Source organism: Schistocerca nitens, chromosome 9, assembly GCF_023898315.1.
Source record: "Schistocerca nitens isolate TAMUIC-IGC-003100 chromosome 9, iqSchNite1.1, whole genome shotgun sequence".
In the NCBI taxonomy this organism is placed as follows: domain Eukaryota; kingdom Metazoa; phylum Arthropoda; class Insecta; order Orthoptera; family Acrididae; genus Schistocerca; species Schistocerca nitens.
The window spans coordinates 390,238,923-390,264,675 of NC_064622.1; the positions used below are offsets into that span (position 1 = coordinate 390,238,923).

The 25,753-nt window shown below is 40.8% G+C and overlaps 1 protein-coding gene across 1 annotated transcript in view; it reads right to left on the minus strand.

Moving 5' to 3' along the window:
- Positions 1-229: 229 nt before the first annotated feature.
- Positions 230-25,753, minus strand: part of LOC126204258 (shematrin-like protein 1) — a 44,921-nt gene continuing 19,397 nt past the window's right edge. The window contains exons 4-6 of the mRNA XM_049938648.1: positions 6,292-6,407; positions 5,148-5,274; positions 230-432 (exon numbers count right to left, since the gene is read on the minus strand). Coding sequence (XP_049794605.1) covers positions 230-432; positions 5,148-5,274; positions 6,292-6,407 — 446 coding nt within the window. The remainder of the gene's footprint in view (positions 433-5,147; positions 5,275-6,291; positions 6,408-25,753) is intronic.

A 25,753-nucleotide genomic window follows, 5' to 3' on the forward strand; every position in this document is an offset into this window, starting at 1 on the left:
AGGTAATTAGACGACTACTAGATAGGTACAAATAATACAAGTATTTTTTTAGACATGTGCTTTTATTAAACAGTTTGTGGATGATGAGTCGGATCAGGGTGATCAGATTTTATAGGTTTTAGGTGAAAGGTTTAGAGAAAAAAGGGGCATTTGAACGTGGTGGTGTTGTAGAAAAGGAGTGATCGGTTGCATGAGAATGAGGAGAAAATGCGGGTCGAGTCGCTGTTCTTCACCAGTGGCTGTAGCCATGGCCGTACCCGTGTCCAGGGTAGCCGTAGTGGTTACCGTAGCCGTGGTAACCATGGTAGCCGTATCCGGGGTAGCCGTAGTGGTTACCGTAGCCATGGTAGCCGTATCCAGAGTAGCCGTGGTGTCCCCACCCAGGGTACCCCTTGTAGCCCCAGCCAGGGTAACCGTAGTGGGACGAGTAGCCTGCAACATACATCACGTGCTTCAAACAACTTCATTTCAATGTATCAGACACTCTTATCTTCAAAAATACCAACAATAAGCTAAAAACTAATGCAAACAGAGACTATCTGCTTGATGCAGTAGTGTGCATGGAACGAAGTGGAGATGAGATGTGTTGTTTATGATCTCCGTCAATAAAAGGTATTCCCTCTGCAACTTTACGAGTTTCAAGCCACACACACACACACACACACACACACACACACACACAAGCAGAAATAATAGAAGTCGACTTCTGATATGTAGATGTATAAAGGTAGATGAAGAGTGTGCTGAATGTATCCGTTGGCGTTCGGTATTAAATTACATCACAACCTAATATACAACATGAAGTGTTTGAAGCCTAATAAAATTGTGTTTAGTTCCGGGATTGTAAACGAAAGAGGTCTCGACAGGCAATCAGTCAGCCAGCACCAGATGGGTTCCACGTTCTGGCATCCTCGGAAGTCGATATCTGACGAATGATGCATATTTGATTGTGATGGGTATGCGAAAATTACAGATATAGTAACAGGTGAACACGGACTTGAAAAATAATTCGAATCACTTGATTGAAGAACGGTAGGCCCATATGTTGCTATAGTAGTATCAGTTTTACTATAGATTGTGACAACAAGGCAAGATACATGGCTGGAACAATATTCCTATGTATGTGCGCGTAGTATAACGACTCACAAAAGTATCGGCCTATGTTGCTGATATCGATTCGCTATAGAATTGCGGAGAATATAACCTGTTTGCGTATGATTACTTTTCTGAAGAGTGAGAAACAATTGTGTAGAAATTAACATTGTTTCTGCAATCTCCCATCGTGTGAAATCTGCCCTGTTCGTTCATGAGATCCACAACGCAGCAGATAACTGAGCTTGGCTTGATGCCATGTTTCGCGACTGCCAAACAGCTTTCCATACAGTTCTGCTCTGTCACTTAGTAAACAAAACATCGGAAACTCATGTCATTCTTCATGTGGAGCCATCAGCCAAAGCGAGGTTAACGTCCTAAGTACCTCAAGGTAATGTCACATGGCCGCTGCTGTTTACGATGTACTGTCTGTAAATAACTTGGTGGATTTCATCTATAGCCCTATGAGGCTGTTGGCAGAAGACGAAGTTGTGTGAAGTTGGTGACATCATAATAATTCTGATACGAATTCCAGAGAGACCCTCGTATGATCTACTATCAGTGACTGATACATGACTCTAAATACAAATAAATGTTAAACAATGCGCGCATATGGGCGAATAAAGCCGACATGATTTGAGTAGGGGATCGAAGAGCCTAGGCTAGTTCTGTTAGAGAAGGCTGGAAGAAAAGAATTCCGGCAAATGTTTAAGCAGAAGCCGCGCGTGAAAAACAGACATTACGACAAGGCTCTAGCAACGAAACTTTCCAGTGGCTGATCAGCCAGACGAAAATTAAAGGTCGACTATTTTTACAGCCGGTAAGTTTAACACCATTGGCACTTTTTTACACACTACAGTATTACGATCAGCCATTTACGTTTTCGTTTGACTTCATCATTTGCGTTCTTCAACGAGCTTATCTCCAAGTGTCTAAGGTTTAGTATTGTAGTATACTGTTCCAGTCAGAACTTCGATGTGGCATATGTTTTTAAGGTATTCATTCCCGGCAGATCAGGTTTTTTCAACAAGTACCAGTTTTTAAAACCTGAAAATTTATTTTATATTTCCTTATCAACCGGCTGTCGGCTTTCTAGGCTACTCTCACACAACATACGACTGAAAACACAGGTCACACAATATCAGCGAGAGTTCATAGAGTATTTTACCATTTTACGACTAAATAGATTATATGAATAACACAACCATAATAAAACACACAAAGAGGCTATAAACAAACGGACCATACACGACATAATACATATTGAAAATATAAAACCGTAAAGGTCAGAACAGTATATAAGTGAGTATTGACACAGTCAGCGATGTTATATGAACTAAGCAACTACTGAATGTTGTGAAAATCAACACTGTGTATTTCAAATTATAATACGTTTATATTCCTCCAAGTACCGAGGGAATATATTGTAAACGTTTTCTTCAGTTTTTATCGGTTTACTTGTTCCTGTACGCAAAGTCTGCTTTATCGTACGGTGACCAAAGGAATATAGGTATAAAAAACTATACTAGTTGGGCACTCATGACTGGATTAGCTCATGTTTTGTGTAAGAACTCGTAAGTTTGCTAGCGTTCTTAATGATTCAAAACAACGTCTAGTTCATTAATGTAATCGCTAAGTTGCATGTGCGCATTGCTAAAAACATGAAATTGCATGTGAGCAGAAATACAGTGCGAGTGTGTCGGTTATTAATTACTGTAAATCGAGAAAGCGTTGAAATATAGTAATTACACTACAAGTTCGTCACTGATAGCACGAACAATGACTCTCCATTAGAACTGATCCACCGAGACTTTACCTACGGTCCTGTCAAATACGTTACAAAATGCAGGTCTACGCTTTCAAAATCGACTCTTTCACACAGCTGTCAAGGAGCTTGGTCAACGAGGAGAGTAGTAAACCGACAGCTATGCTAGCCTTTTAATCGGATATTTCATTGACGTTTTGATTCCTCTTGAAATATAGTCAATAGTCCAAACCACAATACGTATTAGCAACGTTAATCTCGTATTTAGATGGTACTACCAACACACTGGCAGAAAAAATAAAGTTCTGTACGGAATAACTTTTAACACTGCTCGGAATCTTGCGGCTTTCGATGAAAGCTTATACGGTTCTAAAGTTGTAGCTTGTGAGAATATATGGTAACGTAACACAAGCGGAGAAGGACTGGTGTGGTAGATGATAAAAATACACAAGGAAAGACTGGACACAGGGAACGAACATCTGCTCTGAAAGGAACTGCATGGCTTTCGAAAAAAAAAAGAAAAAAGAAACAATCATGTGAAACTCAGCTTCCTCTGTGCGTCCACGAGACTCAGAAAACAGGAGATAACGGCACCCAGGTAGATGCAGTGTTCCTTGACTTCCGTATGGTATTTGATACAGTTCCACACTGACGCATAATGAACAAATTAAGAATGTAAGGAATATCAGACCAGCTATGAGTCTAAATTGGAGAGTTTCGAGCAAACAAAACGCAGCATGCCATTGTTCCAGAGACGGGTTTTCAGATGAAGAAGTGACTTTCAGTAAATATAAATCACTTAGTAAGCAACGTTTTAAGTTCCATGAGATTTTTCGAGGATGATGCTGTTGTGTAGAGAGAAGTAGCAACGCTAGAAAATTGTAGAGAAAGGCAGTAGGACCAGAGGGGATCGACCCTTGATGCAGTGAGTGGTAACTGACACTCATCGTAAACAAATGTAACGTACTGCGTATACATACACCGAAAGACTCATAACTGTATGGTTACGCGGTTGTAGAACATTCACCGGAAGCAGTTCCTTCCGTGAAATGTCCAGGAGTATGCATACGGAGCAGTTCGAGATGGAACGGCCACACAATACTAAGACTTGAGTATTGCTCATCAGTGTGGGATCCGGACCAGATAGGATTGCTAGAGATCCAAAGAAGAGCAGCGAGTTTCGTGACGGATTAATTTAATAAGTACGAAAGCGTTACGCAGCCGATCACCCAACTCCAGTGGCAGACGTTGAAACAGAGACTTTCTCCATCACGGCGTGGTTTACTTTTTAGGCTCCGAGAGCATGCGTTTCTAGAGGAGTCAACAGACATATTGCTTCCTCCTATGTCTTTATCGCCAAAGGACTGTGAAGATAAAAGTAGAGAGATTCGAGCACACACGGAGGCGGTCCGGCATTCAGTCTTTCCCCGAACCATCAGTGACTGGAACACGGAGGCTTGCGGAGTATAGATGTGGATGGATAATGGTCGATAATAGCACCGATTAGAAATATAGGGCTGCTCCTCTGGAGGTATATATTCAGAATGAAATGTGATAATATGAGTAAAATTATTTGGAATTCGTAAACTGAAACAGAAAAAAAATGTGTTCCAAGGGTATGATAAAATCTCGATTAAAACGCCTTAATAAAGTTACACACACTATTTCAAACAGACGGTAAAATGTTATTATTGTGGTTTAACACCGCATCGACAACAGGATCATCACAGACGGTTGATATTACTTGGAATTGTCAAAAATGGGAAGAAATTAGATTTTTTCTTTTTTTTTGTGGAAAGAAGCATTCCTGCATTCGTCTTAATTGATTTAGAGAAATCAAGGCAAAACTTTATCTGGCTGGTAGGACAGTGATTTAAATGCCCCTTCTCCTTACTGCCAATACAGCGCCTTAAAAGTATACTAAATCTCTCCATTAGAAAGCTACAACGTGCACTAAGCGGGAAAACCTTTTACGAAGGATAGAAAATAGGTATTGGCGAGTGGACGCGAGAGTTTCTGTCAGTAACTGAAATCAGTCATGAAGCCGTGGATAAGCATAGTTTCCACTACTTCCTTACTTTCGAGGATGCTAATTCCACAGATTAATGGGTGCGCCTTAGTGCTGTTCCGAACGAGAGGCGATCATGACAAGTCGATGTTTTCAGTCTGTCAGTGAGGCGTGCCCGGATGGCGTGACCAGTGGCGCGCTGCCCGGGAAAGGCAGGGATGCGGGCTGTAATTTTATCTAATCTCAATGGCAACATAATGGACGTGAAAACATGTCACTCACCGTGGTACCCGTACCCAGGGTACTTGTAGCTGTACGGGTAGTACCCGTGCCCGTGTGAGACGGCCAGAGGATAGGAGGCCTCACAGCCACACAGCAGGGCCAGGCAAGCCACCGCCATAAGGCACACCTGCAACAAAATAACATACACGCACATGTAAGTCTCGAGATATGTGACTGAGGAGCGTCTATGTGCATTCTAATGTAATATCTTTGTTGACATCTGGTTTCGTAATCTGAACAACGCAACAGCTCATTCTATTCCTCTGACCTCTTGTGACGAAATGACAAAATGGTTCAAATGGCTCTGAGCACTATGGGACTCAACTGCTGTGGTCATCAGTCCCCTAGAACTTAGAACTACTTAAACCTAACTAACCTAAGGACATCACACACATCCACGCCCGAGGCAGGAGTCGAACCTGCGACCGTAGCAGTCGCACGATTCCGGACTGCGCGCCTAGAACCGCGAGACCACCGCGGCCGGCGACGGAAATGACAGATTGAAATAATGTGAACTGTCTCTGAACAGACTCTCTTCAGAGTCTTCTCGTTACAAGTGCACAGGGTCTCGCCAGCACGAGAAGTTCAAATGGTTCAAATGGCTCTGAGCACTATGGGACTCAACATCTGAGGTCATCAGTCCCCTAGAACTTAGAACTACTTAAACCTACCTAAGGACACCACACACATCCATGCCCGAAGCAGGATTCGAATCTGCGACCGAAGCGGTCGCGCGGTTCCAGACTGAAGTGCCTAGAACCGCTCGGTCACTGCGGCCGAGGAAAACTGCAGCAGTGGAGGCGAACCCTCGAGTTTGTAGAAGAAGGAGAAAATAACGTGCGTAATCACCCATTAAATTTCTCTTTCATTGACATTGTGTAGTACAAACGGTGACTAAATATTCAGGGTGTCCTAAATCTTTATGAATCTTTGGATGAAAATTATACAGACTGAAGATGATCTAAGCTGAATACTTGGAGACAAGGAACCAATAGTCGGAAACGATCATTGAACGACTTGGAAAGGAGAGGGGGGGGGGGGGGGATGTTAATGTGTCCTGCGCGACATTTCGTGGTCGACACGAGTTTCTAAACATCACACGCTACTGTATTAACGCCGGCAGTTCTGCCTTCAAAAATATTACCCAGTCATCTGTACTGTCACCACGGGCAGTAACATTTGTGTTAAAGCCAATTGTATGAGTCGTCGCTGTAGAAACTGAAAAGTAGCTATGTAGCGGGATCCCATTTGCCACTCTCACTGTACAAAAGACAGCAAGGATATTTGAGAGAGTGATGAAAAAGTTGATGAACCGTTGTAATGGGTGCACGGAGACTGGCGAGAATCGCTTTGGTCAGCAGCTGTAAGATGTAAGTCATTTAAATCGATAAAAATTCAGATATTTACTTCTGTTCATTAGTTTCTAATTCAGAATTATTCGGTTTAGGGGACTTTGGCAGGATGTATAATTTGCCCTTATATGTTTTGGACAGCCTGTACAGTAGATGCGTGTATTTACGCGCATGTGCATGGAGATGATCAGTTTCTCCGAGCACAGAAGGTTGGGAAAATATTTGTAACATTGTTAGAAGGCTCCACTGAACTGCGCCTGACCAAACTTGCATTTAAATATTACTGAGACAGAAACAAATGGCCTGTAATTTCCAAAAATCGTGGATCCAATATTAATATCGATTGTGTACAACTTCTACCTGGAAGGTAACTGTGATACTGAAATACATGATGTGTAGTAAAGTAGATGATTCCTGCCTATTTTTTGCTCGGTATTTGGAATTTTAATGTGCAATCGAGTAGCTTGGTGAAATTTTTGGATTCAAATAAAAACGTTCTACATCATTTTCGAGTTCTTTTAAAAGAATGTGCAGGTTAATGAGGTAAAAATACACAGGTATCGGGAACTTCACTAGCTACGCAACATAAATCTTAAAATTCAGTGTAAGTAAAACTACCAATAGAAAACTAAAAGTATACCTGACTGATTGTAATCGAAACATAACGAGATGGGTGAGAAAGTGTCGAAGCCTTTTAAAAGACGAAGATTAATCCTGTCAAACATAAACAGAGCCGAAAACAGAATACTGTGCAAAAAGAGAGAAAATTTACAAAAAATGTAACGTTGCTAATTAATTACTTAATATTTGTTGGTAGTTAATTATTTAATATTTACTCCTAAAACTAACAACATTAATTGCATGAAAGTCTTTGTCAGAGCAAAGTCAAAGCAATTACAGCCTCGGTCGACCGAGGGAAGTAACTACTTCAACTTTAATTTGTAAACGGTCGCTGACCACACAGCCATGTTTAAAACTTAGTGTTCGCTGGCTGGATGTTGACAAATGAAGTGTATGGATGAAAAGAAAAATGTTCGATTTATGAGTTAAAAAACCGAGAAGGTGCTACGTAAAATTTAAGTTAGTTAAATTGTGTTTTTATTTTTGCTATAATCTGAAGCACTCCCAACTGAGCTATTGGTGCAATTCAAATTTCGTAGTTGCAGCGAAACAATTCACCCAACGATGATTAACTGCTTTCAGCTAATTAATGCATGAACTGCTTATGTCTGGTAAATGCGAGGTATATTTTATACTCTTGTCATCGTCTATGGATGAAAAGTAATTCAGACTGCCACAATTTTATACAATTCCTCGAAAGAAATAAGAATAGAATCTGTGCAAGTGAAAATTGCTGTGAGTATTAATGTGAGAACCGTCTCATTTGTCATTTCAAAAGCACTGTGACTGGCGATTTGTAATTTAATCCTGCATTTGTACTGACACTTTCTTTGTTCTTCTAAAACCTCGTCGCTATTAAATAATTTGTCCATAGTAAACCATTAGGGAGGCATTTGAACAACACTGTAGTACGAAATTCGGCAGCTATTAGCTTAGAGAGAGACGAGTGTTAGTGGAAGTGTAGAACTCACCAGTGAGAGAACGCGAGACATTGTGCTTGTCGACTGAAGGCTGAGTGCTGACAGTGAGGAGGTGCGTGGCGGCGGCTGTTTTATACCCATCAACGCTGCCGACGTCGGCATTTGTAGCGACTCGGTGTTTCAACACTGGAAACACCGGCGGTCGCGCTACTGGCGCAGCCTTGTGACCCGGAGAAAAATGTGCAAGCGACATGGCTTGCGACGGCTCAGCCCCTAGTCGCCCCCTCTCATCATACGCTCACGAGAAACTGCGTGAAGTTTTGGAAAAATAGGGGAGAGGTACTAATGGAATGAGGTCCTCGTAGATTAGCGTCGAAAAGTATTCCCACTCGAAGACGAGGTTTTTCTGTTTCGAATCTAGCAACTAAACCTGCGACGGTCACCAAATCCCAGTTGCAGATTGTCTATCCAACGGCATCAAGGGGTCTAAATTTGAAATGTTGTCACTCGCTAAGAGTTGTAAACTTACGTTACAGGTTTCACATAGTAAGAGACGTGTTACAGTAACAAAATATGTATATGTCTCGAGGCAGCGTAATTCATGGCGAGCAAATACTCAGATTATACAGGGTGTTTATAAATGAATATCGGGGTTTTAACGCTTTATAATATTTATTATATAAAACTTACAGTTATAAATGATATGTCAAATGAAAGAGCAACTCAAACAGTTTTACCAAGAAGCGTATAAATGTTCAATGTGAACACCATTTGTTACACGGCACACATCAAGTCTATAGCCAAGCGCTGGATAGGCCGCAAGGGGCCCAATGACAGGGCTTGCTTTGCATGGCCTCCACGTTCACCCGACCTAACGCCATGCAATTTTTTCCTTTGGGGCTTCATCGAGGATCGTGTGTACGTGCCTCCACTACCAGCACACCTCCCTGAATTAAGAAACCGGATTGAAGCAGCTGTTGCTACAATCACTGAAGACACAATTATCAATGTTTGGGAAGAACTCGGCTATAGACTTGACGTGTGCCGTTGACAAATGGTGCTCACATTGAACATTTATAAGGTTCTTGGTAAAGCTGTTTGAGTTGCTCTTCCATTTAACATGTAATTCATAACCGTAAGTTTAATATAATAAATATTAGGAAGCGTTAAAACCCTGATATTCATTTATAAACACCCTGTATTTATCGTGTATTTGAGAACAAGAGCACTTAGTGAATTCCAAAAAACTTTACACGAAACATTTCCCGATGACACATCCCCCCCCCCCCCCCCTATGTCCACGAAATGATGAAAGGAAAAAAGTTTATCGCTTTGCTTATTACATTTTCGCCGTTCACGCCGTTAGACTTCAACATTTTTGCTGATTATGTAGCTGCAAAATTATATCATCCTGCGATGCGAAGTTCAGGTTATATGACGCCGTAAACGTTGATATGAGTGAAAAACTGTGTTTTATGGAGTGCACATGACGTGCAGATTCATACAATGATTGATATTTAGAGCAATTAGCCACTTCCAACAAAGTTTAAATCTAATTTTAAAACTTTTCTAAACTTTTTCAAGTGTACATGCTTAACGTCAAATATCTAACATATAAATTCATTTATAAAACTATAAGGTGGTCATGTCATTTTGATTTCTGTAAGCTATCGACGTCAGAGAGAGAGCAAATTATGTTACAGTTAAACAATATTTAGCCTTGTTTTGGCACAATCTTTGTCTCTGCGCAGTCTGATACATTCTTAGACGAAGTGTGGTAGGTGATGGACGTGTTCAGTAGTACTGTGTTGACTTACGATGGTATCTGTAGGATGCAGAAATATTTATTGTAAAGGACAACGAGGATGAATAGGATGACTACATTGCGCGGTGAAAGGAATATAAATTTTGAATAATGCTCTTTTTTTTTAAGAGAAGATGTTTGAAGTAAGATTGCAACACCACGCACCTAATTTGTAGAAATGATAATTGATAGTTAATTTTGGTCACTCGCTCGGGAAGACCATCCACTTCACTGAGTCATGCATTAAGATATCAACTGATTACGGAGTTTGATTTTTATAGAAATTCTTTTTTAACGTTGTACCCTTTTCAATTCATTGTTCACCTTCTTAACCATAGCATTGTTCAGACCAATGTTATGTGTGAAGATAACGAGGAGGTTTACTCTGTCTCTTTGAATACATGCTTCATTCTACTCTTCCCATCCCATTGCTTATCATTACGCATTGCCACGTTGTTTCATTAGTATGAAACAGTTTGAATATAGTTTGGAAATGTTATTTAGAAATAGAAGTCTAGCTTAGCCGCTGCCTGCTTGCTGTTTGCTGTTGTGCTTTCGAGAAATCTGTAACAATGTTGTCAAGACGCGACCTAAGTGGAAATTTTAATTAGGGCCGGATAATTGTTTTGCTTCAGTTGTGCATTTAATATAAAGACAAGTTGTATTGAGACCAGTTACAGTTCACTTCAAATTGGATTCTGTAAAGTGAAAGATTAGGATACGAGTAAAAGCTGGATAACAGCTTGCGACACACAGCTTTGGCAATACGTAGATTTTTACAGGGTGGGAGGTAGAGTTGGGCTACATTTCAGACAGAAACAAATATAGTGGGGAGAACTCAAAGTAATTAGGTGCCTGAATTTGTTTTATGTAAGCGAGTTCGAGTCCAACAGAATCAGGGATCTACTTATAATTAAGATTTGGAACAAGTGTACGTGTTGCACAGATAAGTTTAGGCAAATTCTGTGTCTCAAAGTTCAACAGGTGCGCTCTCGCTTTTACTGTTCAGTACTTTAGAGGGTAAAAACAGAATACTTATAGAATTGCGTTGTTTGTCTGTGCGACTGTCAAGACCCTTTTTTCTCAGGAACGGGTAGAGGTATAACGTTGACTTTTTATCAGAGAGTGCGGTCTACTGCCACTTGGTAGCTATATAGTGGTTCCCTTTAGCTTAGAACCATGAAATTTGGCAAAAAGGAAGATTTCACAATGCAAATAAAGGAAAAAGATCCGAAAATTGTTAATTTGTAATTATACCAAATAAAATATCTTTTGCTATTACAAACTTACGTTGCACTCGTAATCTGTCAAGAATCTCGGGAACTACCGTAGGGATTTTGATATGGTGTTCAGTAGAAAATAGAGTGATTCACGATGAACGATTGTGCAGACAATTTACAGATCTTTGTTGTTAATTGCCTCAGCTACGATGAAGTGAAATCCTCTGCCGCAGTGAACACGGTGCTTTGTCCTCTAACGGTGGTAGCTCTAGGACGTCCGACGACCACGCCACGCCGGTGCCAAGTATCACAGGTCGTTTACAAAATACTCATTGTCTATACAAAGATGCCGTAGCAGCCTATGTGTACGACACATACTGTATGTATAATGTTTCAGAGCAAAGTAATCCTGGTAATGCGTTACCGTTATTTACGATGATGTTCAGATATCCCATAAAATAACCACTGAAACATTCCACAGAACTGTTCGTCATTTGCCTAAAGCAATAGCTCGATGGCCGGTTGTACAGCTTTCTTCTCTGGAGACTTCAATCAGATCTTACCAGCAATCGCAACAGGGACGAAAGCACATGAAGTCAACTCCTCTACAATTGCCAGTTATCATAGTATGTTAATATAACTCCGAAATTCATAAAATAAAAAGATGCAAACTAACACAAGAAACTTGAACTTCTTTTTCTTTTTTTTTTTTGTTGTCATCAGTCTACTGACTGGTTTGATGCGGCCCGCCACGAATTCCTCTCCTATGCTAACCTCTTCATCTCAGAGTAGCACTTGCAACCTACGTCCTCAATCATTTGCTTGACGTATTCCAATCTCTGTCTTCCTCTACAGTTTTTGCCCTCTACAGCTCCCTCTAGTACCATGGAAGTCATTCCCTCATGTCTTAGCAGATGTCCTATCATCCTGTCCCTTCTCCTTACCAGTGTTTTCCACATATTCCTTTCCTCTCCGATTCTGCGTAGAACCTCCTCATTCCTTACCTTATCAGTCCACCTAATTTTCAACATTCGTCTATAGCACCACATCTCAAATGCTTCGATTCTCTTCTGTTCCGGTTTTCCCACAGTCCATGTTTCACTACCATACAATGCTGTACTCCAGACGTACATCCTCAGAAATTTCTTCCTCAAATTAAGGCCGGTATTTGATATTAGTAGACTTCTATTGGCCAGAAATGCCTTTTTTGCCATAGCCAGTCTGCTTTTCATGTCCTCCTTGCTCCGTCCGTCATTGGTTATTTTACTGCCTAGGTAGCAGAATTCCTTAACTTCATTGACTTCGTGACCATCAATCCTGATGTTAAGTTTCTCGCTGTTCTCATTTCTACTACTTCTCATTACCTTCGTCTTTCTCCGATTTACTCTCAGACCATACTGTGTACTCATTAGACTGGTCATTCCATTCAGCAGATCATATAATTCTTTTTCACTTTCACTCAGGATAGCAATGTCATCAGCGAATCGTATCATTGATATCCTTTCACCTTGTATTTTAATTCCACTCCTGAACCTTTCTTTTATTTCCATCATTGCTTCCTCGATGTACAGATTGAAGAGTAGGGGCGAAAGGCTACAGCCTTGTCTTACACCCTTCTTAATACGAGCATTTCGTTCTTGATCGTTCACTCTTATTATTCCCTCTTTGTTGTTGTACATATTGTACGAGGGCAGTTCAATAAGTAATGCAACACATTTTTTTCTGAAACAGGGGTTGTTTTATTCAGCATTGAAATACACCAGGTTATTCCCCAATCTTTTAGCTACACAACACTATTTTTCAACGTAATCTCCATTCAGTGCTACGGCCTTACGCCACCTTGAAATGAGGGCCTGTATGCCTGCACGGTACCATTCCACTGGTCGATGTCGGAGCCAACGTCGTACTGCATCAATAACTTCTTCATCATCCGCGTAGTGCCTCCCACGGATTGCGTCCTTCATTGGGCCAAACATATGGAAATCCGACGGTGCGAGATCGGGGCTGTAGGGTGCACGAGGAAGAACAGTCCACTGAAGTTTTGTGAGCTCCTCTCGGGTGCGAAGACTTGTGTGAGGTCTTGCGTTGTCATGAAGAAGGAGAAGTTCGTTCAGATTTTGTGCCTACGAACACGCTGAAGTCGTTTCTTCAATTTCTGAAGAGTAGCACAATACACTTCAGAGTTGATCGTTTGACCATGGGGAAGGACATCGAACGGAATAACCCCTTCAGCGTCCCAGAAGACTGTAACCATGACTTTACCAGCTGAAGGTATGGCTTTAAACTTTTTCTTGGTAGGGGAGTGGGTGTGGCGCCACTCCATTGATTGCCGTTTTGTTTCAGGTTCGAAGTGATGAACCCATGTTTCATCGCCTGTAACAATCTTTGACAAGAAATTGTCACCCTGAGCCACACGACGAGCAAGCAATTCCGCACAGATGGTTCTCCTTTGCTCTTTATGGTGTTCGGTTAGACAACGAGGGACCCAGCGGGAACAAACCTTTGAATATCCCAACTGGTGAACAATTGTGACAGCACTACCAACAGAGATGTCAAGTTGAGCACTGAGTTGTTTGAAGGTGATCCGTCGATCATCTCGAACGAGTGTGTTCGCACGCTCCGCCATTGCAGGAGTCACAGCTGTGCACGGCCGGCCCGCACGCGGGAGATCAGACAGTCTTGCTTGACCTTGCGGCGATGATGACACACGCTTTGCCCAACGACTCACCGTGCTTTTGTCCACTGCCAGATCACCGTAGATATTCTGCAAGCGCCTATGAATATCTGAGATGCCCTGGTTTTCCGCCAAAAGAAACTCGATCACTGCCCATTGTTTGCAACGCACATCCGTTACAGACGCCATTTTAACAGCTCCGTACAGCGCTGCCACCTGTCGGAAGTCAATGAAACTATACGAGACGAAGCGGGAATGTTTGAAAATATTCCACAAGAAATTTCCGGTTTTTTCAACCAAAATTGGCCGAGAAAAAAAATGTGTTGCATTACTTATTGAACTGCCCTCGTATATGACCCGTCTCTCCCTATAGCTTACCCCTACTTTTTTCAGAATCTCGAACAGCTTGCACCATTTTATATTGTCGAACGCTTTTTCCAGATCGACAAATCCTATGAAAGTGCCTTGATTTTTTTTTAGCCTTGCTTCCATTATTAGCCGTAACGTCAGAATTGCCTCTCTCGTCCCTTTACTTTTCCTAAAGCCAAACTGATCGTCACCTAGCGCATTCTAAATTTTCTTTTGCATTCTTCTGTATATTATTCTTGTAAGCAGCTTCGATGCATGAGCTGTTAAGCTGATTGTGCGATAATTCTCGCACTTGTCAGCTCTTGCCGTCTTCGGAATTATGTGGATGATGCTTTTCCGAAAGTCAGATGGTATGTCGCCAGACTCATACATTCTACACACCAACGTGAATAGTCGTTTTGTTGCCACTTCCCCCAATGATTTTAGAAATTCTGATGGAATATTATCTATCCCTTCTGACTTATTTGACCGTAAGTCCTCCAAACTTAAAACCAAACAATTATTGAAGGTCGTACAATTCCCAGGACCGATGTCGAGCCAGTATCGGTATGGATAACAGGCAAGAATCGTCGAGATTCTTGATTCCTGGGATGGATGAAATATCCATTTAAATAATTAACTTTGCGCAGAACCCTCGAAGTGCGAGATCTACTCTCACTTGTCCGACCTTTCCTTTAATGTACACATGTGGACATTTGATGCTGGTATGTTGCACATCGCACACATGAAGTGATGACACAAGAATAATTCCTCTAAAATAGAGAATTAACATTCAGTACATAGGTAAAGGACGTACCGATGGGAAATTAAGAAAATGATTTTCGTGCCCACGTGAATGAAGAAGAAAACCAGGTCACCTCCACAGCGTAATCCACATCTGTTTCTCCAGATATTCTGTCAAACACTAGATCAGATCGTCATTTTTCTCTTTCATTAATTTTTCATGTCACTTTGTAGCAGCAACTACAAATACCATCTATAGCGATGTCATTACGACTACATTTTTATGCCATCTACATAAACCTCTGTGCATATGGCGGAGGGAAGATCGCGCCATTCTTATCGATTTGCTATCCTATTGTAATGAGCCGCAGTGGTCTCATGAGAGTAAATAAACGTTTTAGCGGAGTTTGAAAATTCTTTATCCTTTTTCCAACACATCTTCATTGCTATAGATACTGATTTATTTCTCATGGTTCCTTACATTGCCATTTGTTTTTTGTTTAGAGTGCCGATGAATACATTTGAATGGATACCTAATATAAATATTATTATTTTATGTCGGCAATCTCATAACATTTTATGACATATATTAGAGCTGACAAGAAAAATCCTTACACTTTGTTTTGTCGATACAACGATACAATTTCAATTACAAAGATCCGTTTTGATTACAAGGAAAACACCTGCTATGACTATGTAAGTGACCTGGTAGCCACCTAACGGCCATCAGCTTGAATCATCATTCCAATAGATGCGATTAGAAAAAAATCCTGTCTTATTTTTAATGTGTAATTTATAGGGAGGAAAGTAATACGAAAAGAAGGAGATTAATCTCTCTATCACATATTAGTTACACGCAGAGGGAGAAGCTTCACTCCTAGTTCTTCCCTGGGCTTGCTCTGAAAATGTAAAATGTTTATGTTCACAGCCATTTTGTTTACTATTGATACAACCTAACTAAGAGACTGAATTACTCAGAACCAAACAGACATTATCATATTTGTGTGTTTTATAGACTATTCTGAATTGGGTTTTGTGTGATATATGTTGGAATTGTTTTTAAATGGAGACACTGCCGATGAAGAAATTTTTGATTTGAACGACATTAGACGCACAAACCTAGGGTATTTCGTGTTTGTGATGAAAAAAGTCTCAACAAACAATCAGAATGTTGATCATGTCTTCAGTGGAAATAAAGTCATATTACTAGTTCGAGCAGATTTTGTGTTCGCATTTCTGCATATCTCTCACATGAAGGGATGACGCAGAAGAATAATTCCTTTAAAGTAGAGAAATAACATTCAAAAGATATTCTGAAAGTAGAAAAAACTGTAACGACTAGATAAGACTGAGGTACGAACGGAAAAATTCTTTAGACAGACGTTTCAGTACATGAAGTAGATTTATTTGCTCTATTTTCCGAGGTCTATCACAATATAGATGACTTACTAGCAGAGTTAACTTCTTCGACTTGCCAAAGTTAAGCTTTGTTGAGTTCATCGTTTAACTTCCATTAAACAATTCGGGATTAAAGAAAACAATAACTACAAGATAAAGAAATAATTACATTTCTATGAATAATTAACGACCTTCTTTCCTGCTTGTTTTATTTAATGTTTGGTATTTCGTTACAGTTCGTATCCAAGACTTTCATAACTCTGAATACTGAGAACTGTTTTATTCAGATGCAGAGAAAATAAAACAACCTGTTTGGTGAGTGGAGACAATCTGAATTACTCACAGCACTGCAATTCGACGATTCGTGATAGAAGTGCATTTCAGTAAAATATAACATGTCCTTCGATTTGACAAGACAGTTACACTAAATTGTTCAGTGAGCGACTAAAGGTAACACAGAAATGGAATAGTAACATGTTTATACATTTTCCTTGATTTAGGGCGGGTGAAAGTCTATTCTGCTTTCCATTTGATTCTTTTTTTTTATCATCAGAATCTTGGGCCTAATACGTAAAACAATCACTGTTAGCCAAGAAATAAAATCATGGTTTTTCTTTCTATCCGTGTCTAGCTTTATGTAAGAGGGAATGTTAAGGTTTTTGGTTTTTGAGATCATTAGAAGTATTCCTAGAAACAGAGCTAGAGTTAAATGCCTCTCAAATATGCCATCGAATGTTTGTCGGAAAAGATCATACGCTTGTGTCGCTCACACTGATCGCTTCCTACACACGCTGTGGCGCAAGGAAAGTTGGCTCGCCACACTATTCCATTCGCGTACTGAGGGAAGGAAAACTGACAATCTATATTCCTCTGTATTTGCTCTAATCTCTCTAAATTTACTATCGTGGTTCCTATGCGAGATTAAATATGAACTAGAGACGTCGCCAATTTTGCAGCTATCTCAGCTCAGCGATGCAGAGCGGTTCAGCGAAACCTCAAACAGCATCTGGCGCAGAAGACTATCTGCTGTGAGATACGCTCATGGAGTCGTGCTACAGTCGTGACGTCACAAACTTTAGGCCGAGGTACGCGATTTTAGTAGCTACAAACGTTAATTTCTAGTGGAAATGTTTTCATAAAAAATGGCAGTTTGCATCAGTTACTGGTGTTCCAGTCGTTCTGATTGTAATTTAAGGTGTAAAGGAATCGCATTTCATTCGCAAATGGACTGGTTCAAGCAATATTTTCGTTTATGTACGTGAATTTAAGGTACTCTGGTTACTTTTGCTGTAGTAGTTTTATTTCTGTAATTTGACTTGAGATTTCCTCTCAGTTGAACACGAAGAGCATACTTATTGAACATTGTGAGAATATTGCAAACCGTCCAGATTTAGCAAAATAAGTCCTCAGTATTTAGAGGAAGAGGAGATCAGTTTTGTCATTCCGTATTAAAGAAGAATCTGGATTACGAAAGTAGGCTTTTCACAATACATAATTCTCTTCTTCTTTGTTCGAAACGTCTAACAAAAAGAAAGTTACATTAAAGAGACCAAATGCCTCATATTATTGCAAGAATATGCCTTTAAGACCAGAAAAACGTCTGAAAATGTCTCCCTGACATTGTTATTCACGGAAGCATTGTAATATCTGCTATTTATAACAACTGTTACGTGGACAAGACGGAAAATAAGAACAAGAAACAATTTTAGACAGTAGCCTGCTAATGTTAAGGGCCTTCTAGTATGGTGGCGCTGGCTTCAAAGCAATGCACAGCGTAAGTCTGTTTCACCGTTTCCCCTTAGTATACCTCCACGGTTACGCAAAAGAATGGCAAGAGTTCATCTTTGGTTACTGACAAACAAATAATAACGCTTGTTTACTATGTTATGCCCATTATAATTCTCCCAAAGACCGTTTCAGCCAGGAAACTGAAACTTTGTAAAACAATTGGATAAGTTGAATAAAGACAAGCAATTCAGTGAAGTTACATCGTGAAAAATATAGCACTTTAACAGTAACAAATAAGTTTGTCTATTGCAGTGCAGACCTTACATCGGTAGGCTTGCTGTTGGCTATGTGCCACTGTACTATACAAGTGTCCGTCAAATTCATGTTATTGATAGTTATTATTCGATGAATTGTACCTGAGACTCATACAATGTGTACTTTTCAGACAGTAGTCATTAGCTCTTCGTTGACTTGCTATCACTATAGGAATACCAGATATTCGTTAATAAATTAATTACGGACTAAATAATAAATTAAATATCGAGCAGTCTTCTTCGTATATAAACTGAACAACAAAATCAAGGTCAGAAATGTATGTAGCCATTGAATAAAAAGAGTTCACTACATTTTACAGTTATTATACTGACTTTAGGTTTTGTGTGCATTGCTTAGTTGTGTGAGGGTGCGTGTCCACACTTTTGTAACGTAGTGCAGTATCAGAGAAGGTTAACAATCGATGTTCATTGTTACCGATTAGAGGGACATGAGAAATGTGGCGTCGCTGTTTTATTTACGTTCAAATGAGTTCTGAGAAAAGAAGAGCCCAATTAAATTTGTCATACACGTGGTGGCTCTTGGTTACAATAAACCGTGAAGTATGGACAGTAAAGAGTACTTTGAAACAGATGCAGTGAAGTAGGCAGCAGCTTGGCACAATAAAAGATCAGCGAAATGGGTATAAGATTAGTACAGGGAACGAACGGAGCTTTTTATTTATTTAATAAAATTGTAGTCGTTCAGCTATCTTTGATGTATACTGCAAATATTGAAGATTCTATGACGCTTCCCTGGTTCACATATGATACTTTCGTTCTGTGGAACATTCGCCTTCAAATATAGCTGACTGTTATATTGATCAAGTATTAATCAAGCCAATAACGTTTTGCCAAGATACGCAGTATGATCATTTCCAGCTTAGTAATTGACGATGTGTGTGCGTTCTCGCCCAATCATGCACATCCTCGGGGACAGAGTGTCCTATACATTGAGGACATGCAATCAAAAGCACTGTCACTGTCATCTTGTCCACGGCTGTAACGGAGGGAGCCAAAACAGGGTATGAAGACGTGTAAGTCACGTGGCTCGCCGAAACATTTTTCATGAAGTGTAGCGGTCTCTGCAACAGAGCGGGTATACTATTTTGGTAGCTCACGAGTATAGTGTTACGTAGTTACCGGAATCAAATGGAATGGAAGGCATATTTAGCGCTGAATATGGATTAAGCACAGACGAAGGTAAAGAAGAATATCTGAAAGGCGAAAACTTGAAATTCGGGAAGGACACAGTAATGGAAAAATTGAAAGAGTTCTACCAAGATGATAAGATCATCAACAACTTCCGAAATGAGGAAGATAAGATTATCCACAACTTCCGAATGGAGGAAGATATTGGGAGACTGATACAATATTTTCTTTGCTATTGTGTATCTCACCTGTCTCAGTTGTGCTTTTATCACTGGCATATAAGGTGGGTGGTGTGTATGAACCCGTCTCGTGTTTTCAGCGGTAGGTCATTTATATGTAATGTAAAAAAGAAAGACCATTCTCTATGTAATTATCCTTGATGAACGCTAAAAGTTATAGTCAAATGCAAGATCCTCTTACGTCTGGCATAAAGTAACTTCCGATGACAATAATAGCAATGAAACTAACAGTGTGATTTTCACATAACTTCAGAAAGCTGTAATTTACTTAACTGTACATCGCGTGAGTGAAAGCCACAAAAGATATACAACGGCTGCAATTGTTTATCGAAGACTACAATTATTCTTCAACAGATGACACATTCCTGAAACTAATTTGTCTGTTTATAAATTATTATTATGCAGTAAGTAGCAACCCTTTTGAACAAGGAGATTATGAACAAAAACCGTTCACGTAGGAAATGCCGAAACTTGGCGCGGTGGCATGGATTTGGGTTTTTTGAAAACTGTAAAAATTGAGTGAAGTGGATTGTTTCCACATCTGAAGCAGACTTGACAGTACTATAAGCACATAGAACGAGTCAAACAATAAACACCTAAAAAGCTTCTCCTGACCGGTCAGCGCGTGCAGATAAACAATATGGCCCGTTTCACATTGGGACACTGGTGACCGCCACCAGTGACGGTCACCGCTAATTGTGGTGAACACTACTGGATCACTGGTGTCTGACACCGCAGGTATTGCCAACTGATTAGTTAGTGAAATGCTCGAGCGAGGAGGAACTTTTGTTAGTATTTCTAAGCAGGAGGAGGACGAGGAGGAGAATGAAGACAAAACGTTCATTACACGTACATCCACTGCTAGGTGATCGGCTGGAGAAAGTGTTGTGGCGTAACAAGCTAGTCACGCCACACTGAGGAGGAAGCCGAAAGGCACACGTACACACACGCCGACTGGCGTCAAGTCTGGAACAGGATAAGTTATGACTGCTATAAAGAAAATACGTAGTTTTGGAATATACTTAACTTTTAATGCTTCCTTTGGTACATCTCTCTTGACTATACAAATGAGACTCGTAAGATACATGCACTGTGACAATTGGCGCCTTGCTAAGTCGTAGCCATTAACTTAGCTGAAGGCTATTCTAACTGTCTCTCGGCAAATGAGAGAAATGGCTTCGTCCGTATAATCGCTAGCAACGTCGCCGTACAACTGGGGCGAGTTCTCGTACGTCTCTCGATACCTGCCGTGTGGTGGCGCTCGGTCTGCGATCACACAGTGGCGACACGCGGGTCCGACATGTACTAATGGACCGCGGCCGATTTAAGCTACCACCTAGCAAGTGTGGTGTCTGGCAGTGACACCACAGAAAGGATTGTTTTATACTCTTTATGTCGATCTGAAACAAGATGAGAAGAAGATTTTTCAGTATTAAGAGAACTGAAAGAAGAAATCACAGGAATGGCTATTATACTGCGGAAGGCTATACCAGCAGAGGATAAACTTGGTCCCACATTAAGGTAGGCACTGTAATATTAAGTTACTTTATTGAAAGCATATTTCATAGGTTTCAGCTGGTATTAGTATACATTATAAATTATTGTAAAACTTTCATGGATAGTCTACTTTCATTGTTTCTCTGTCCTGTGCCGTTGAAAAGTATATTAAGGATTCGTCACTGTACTAAGAGGCCGTTGGCGAACACACAAATGGTAAGTGATCGGGCAACCTGCACTGTCCTCCATTGTAGCCATAAATTGTTGCACGATGAGCACGGTCGTGATGTGGGCCCCTAGTAGCGTAATTTGGTACCGGTACAAATCCTATTTGGGACGAAGTGGAAGCACTGTAATATTGTTGGACATTAATAATGACATTCATCAGATCAGATTTAAAAAAAAAAATGGCGCTGAGCACTATGGACTTAACTTCCGAGGTCATCAGTCCCCTAGAACTTAGAACTACTTAAACCTAACTAACCTAAGGACATCACACACATCTATGCCAGTGGCAGGATTGGAACCTGCGACCGTAGCGGTCGCGCGGTTCCAGACTGTAGCGCCTAGAACCGCTCAGCCACCCCAGATCAGATTTCACTGTCAGTCTTGGATGATTGGGTATTTTTTTAAATTCAGACACTAAAGACTGCATGAACAAGCTATCTTTGTCATGAAAATTTTGAAATATAAGTATTTTTTTTTAGATTTTCTCTTCATTCACACCTACAGTGTGAGTTCATGGTTTCCACACTCATCCATTTTCTACCTTCTTATCGCGTTAAGACTGCATAATGGTATACTTGATACTGGTTAACGCAAAAGAAAAGAGGTGAGGGATACAAATGTGCCTGAAGGTTACTACCCTACTTGCCTCGTACAGGGAGGGCAACGAAACTTCGTTAGTCTTTTATGGTCGGAAAAATAAGGTATTAAATGTGAAAAAAGAACATAGAACTTAACAATTTTTTTTTCATCCATGCTCTTCTCATTGAAATCAGATACAAACTTCGTTACATTTTCTTGCCACGCATTGGTTTTCAACACTTTGTTACTATAGTCATCGCTTTTGACATCCCAAACAGCAGGACGTCTTTCTACTTCACTTCTGCGTTAATGAAAAAAAAATGGTTCAAATGGCTCTGAGCACTATGGGACTTGACATCTCAGGTCATGAGTCCCCTAGAACTTAGAACTACTTAAACCTAACTAACCTAAGGACATCACACACATCCATGCCCGAGGCAGGATTCGAATCTGCGACCGTAGCTGTGTTAATGAAGTCTAAACTCATGGCTTCAATGTGTAGAGTATAATATGCAATGAATGTTTCGCGGCACTGTCTCAGTAAACGAGCGCTTGTCTGTTGGCAAATCTGCAGCGCTGTGTCTGTGATCTGTGTCCCAGTGCAAACACTCCAATCCAAACTAATGTACGTCCGGCAGTGACTGCTATGAACACAGTGACCTTGTCCGTCACGTGTGGCGGGGGTGAGTCACTGCTGCGTCGCAGTGGCCCGGTGAGGCAGTGTAGTGAGTGTAGCGTCCCGTTGTGAATGCTCCTGTTCAAACGAATGTACCTCTGTCGGTGACAGTCGCTGGTGACCGTCACCAGTGTCCCAGTGTGAAACGGGCCTATGGTTTCTGTTGGTTCGCCTTGATACAAACACTTCTTACATTATCCTGAAACTACTTTCGACGATAATATTTCTTTTCAGTCGAAACAGATATGAAATATACACTGCCTGCCAAAAGAAATAAAACATCCAAAGAGAGAGAGGAGTAGGAGATTAAGAGTCTAACGTCCCGTCGGCGACGATGTCGGAAGAGATGGGGCACAAGCTTGTATTAGGGAAGTATGGGGAAGGAAAGCGGGTGTGCCCTTTCGAAGGAACCGTACCGTCATCTGCCTTAAGAGATTTAGGGAAATCACAGTAAACCTAAATTCAGGATGGCCAAAGCGGGTTTATACCGTCGTCTGCCCGAATGCGAGTGCAGTGTGCCAACCACTGCGCTACCCTGTTCGATTTCATGGATTGAGAGTGTATGTGATGTTATTTCAGTGATATCGGGACAAATTTGGAACGAAGTCAACAGTATGAGCCAATTAGTATGACGTTCCACCATTTTTGGCATGGATGAATGCACTAATTCGGTTGGGAGAGGTGTCATAAAGCCTATGTATTTCCTCCCGAATCAAGCTGTATCTGATCCTTGATATCCTGGATATCAGCACTGCCATGGAGTTGACGCCCAAAATGGTAACACAGACGTTCTATCGGGGACAGATCTGGGAACGTTGCTGGCAATGTGAGTACCTCAACATGACGCACACATATCATATATACACGAACCATATGTGGAACAGTATCGTCCAGTTGAAAAACGGCACCACGGTACTGTCCCGTGAGAGATACCACATGATCGTGCAGGATGTTTGTGATGTATCGTTGTCCCGTCAAGAGTTCCTTCAGTCACTGGTAGCCGTGTCCTGAAATCATATGCGATGGCTCCGCAAAAAATGATGCCAGGGTTAACACCGCTGTGTCTCTCCGAAACAATGAAGAAATGGGGCTTCCCGCAGGTCACCGAAGAACGCACCAGCGATGGTCATCCGTGTCAGCGCAGAACCGTCATTCATCGCTGAACACATTCCGGCGCCATTCGTCAGCAGTCCATGTTGCTGGTCACATGTTGTGGTGTTAATGGCAGTCTACGCAAGGGACAGTAATTCTCTAGTCCAGCTGATGCTTGTGGCTGACCAACGGTGGAGGGTGTGTAACCTCCCCCTCACTTATCGACCTTAATGACAGTGAAAAATTAAACCGCGTGTACCTAATGGAAATTTGGGAAAAGCAATCGTCACCGAAGTTAATTTGTCGGTAAAGAGGGAGGAAAGGGTTACATCTAAATGAAAGGAAAAATGCAAATGAAACTGGTGGAAATTAATTTTGAAAAGGGGTAAAGTTAATAAAGAAAGTAAATGTGCGGCCGTTACGTTAACAATTAACTAGCGGTAATTAGATATTTGAGATTTGGGGGAAATTACGGTCGCCAGTCCTAAGGACAATTACTATAGTAACTGAAAAAGAAGGGTTATTACACATATAATTAGCACTAGAAGCGTGGCAACTGAAGGTTGACACGTGTAGTGTGAAAACTGAAAGTTTGTCATAAGTAATAAATTTCGCTACACTCTGATTTAATTTAGCAAAAGAATTAATAAAACCGGAAAATCGAAAGTTAATTTAGTGACTGAAGTTAATAGTGAGCTTTCTTTCTGAAGCACATCGAAATTCAGTAAAATACGGTTAGTCTTGGACTACCTCAACAATCATTTGAAAAGCTACTTGAATCTACGCAATTTAGAAATAAGAGACTTAACTTTGAACTTGAATTAAATGATTCTGAACAATTAACAATAGTAAAATTTAGTACGTACCAAGCTGGGCTGCAGTCACAGGTAAGCTAAAATACGGTAACAAAACTCGCACTCTTAATTTGTGCTTGTGTAATCTAAATATTGTAGCCAGCTATGTATACCTTAACTGAACTTTGAAATTAAAGCAGTGAAATCGAATGCTATTACTTTAATGCTGGCGTTTGAATTTCAACGACACTCGGCTTCATTCCGGAAAAGGAGGGGACCCTGATTGGTAATGCAATTGGAACAATGAGCAACAAAGGTTTATGCTAAGTTGCTGTAATTTTGTGATGCAACAATTTTAAATGCTGAGATCTGCCATACAGTTCTAAAACTTTACGTGCTTCCAGTCTTCCTTGTTGGTTGATTGAAGGTTTGAAATCGTCGGTCGAGGAGGTGGCGACAGTCACTCATTGTCGGCCGTCGCTGTTGCAGAAGCTGGATGTTGGCGCGCCTTCTTCTCGACACTGTCACCAGGCGAAACGGGCTCTTGATGTGCGCCAGCTAATGCTCCCGTGCGCGACACCGCGTCAGAAACTAACATAGCAAGTCGAGCGCAATTACATGCTGCCCAACCCCGAAAGCGCGGCAACTCGCGGGAGCGTCACACAACACCCTTGCTCCACTGCACTACCCCAGCCAGACTCTCTCTCTCTCTCTCTCTCTCTCTCTCTGTTCTGCCCGCGCTCCACGCGGCAGAGTTAACACTACCCAAGATCCTAAACACTTTGGTTCTCCACACGACCTATCGATGTAATCGTTCGATAGCATACTTTTCCCTAGCCCAGACTCAGCGTATAAATACAAATAATATTCACGAAACAAACCAATTATACATCGACATAAATGCATATATATACAAATAGTAAAACAATTACAATATATAAAGACACAGAAACGTCATATCTTCAGGTAAGAAAATAAGGGAAAAAATTATAGTACAATAGATGGAAATAGGAGGATATGCATTTCCGGCGTTACACGTGCCCCACATTGTCTGAGGATGTTCGTGTAACCTAAACAGACTCAGAAAGTGTCCCAAAAAACAAACAGCGGAAATGAATATGCTCAAAACATCAACAAAATTTAGCATTCGTCTAATTAACCATAAATCAATTTTTAACCATAATAATTGAGTGGAGACACTCCTAATCTTATTCCACTCTGTCATCTTA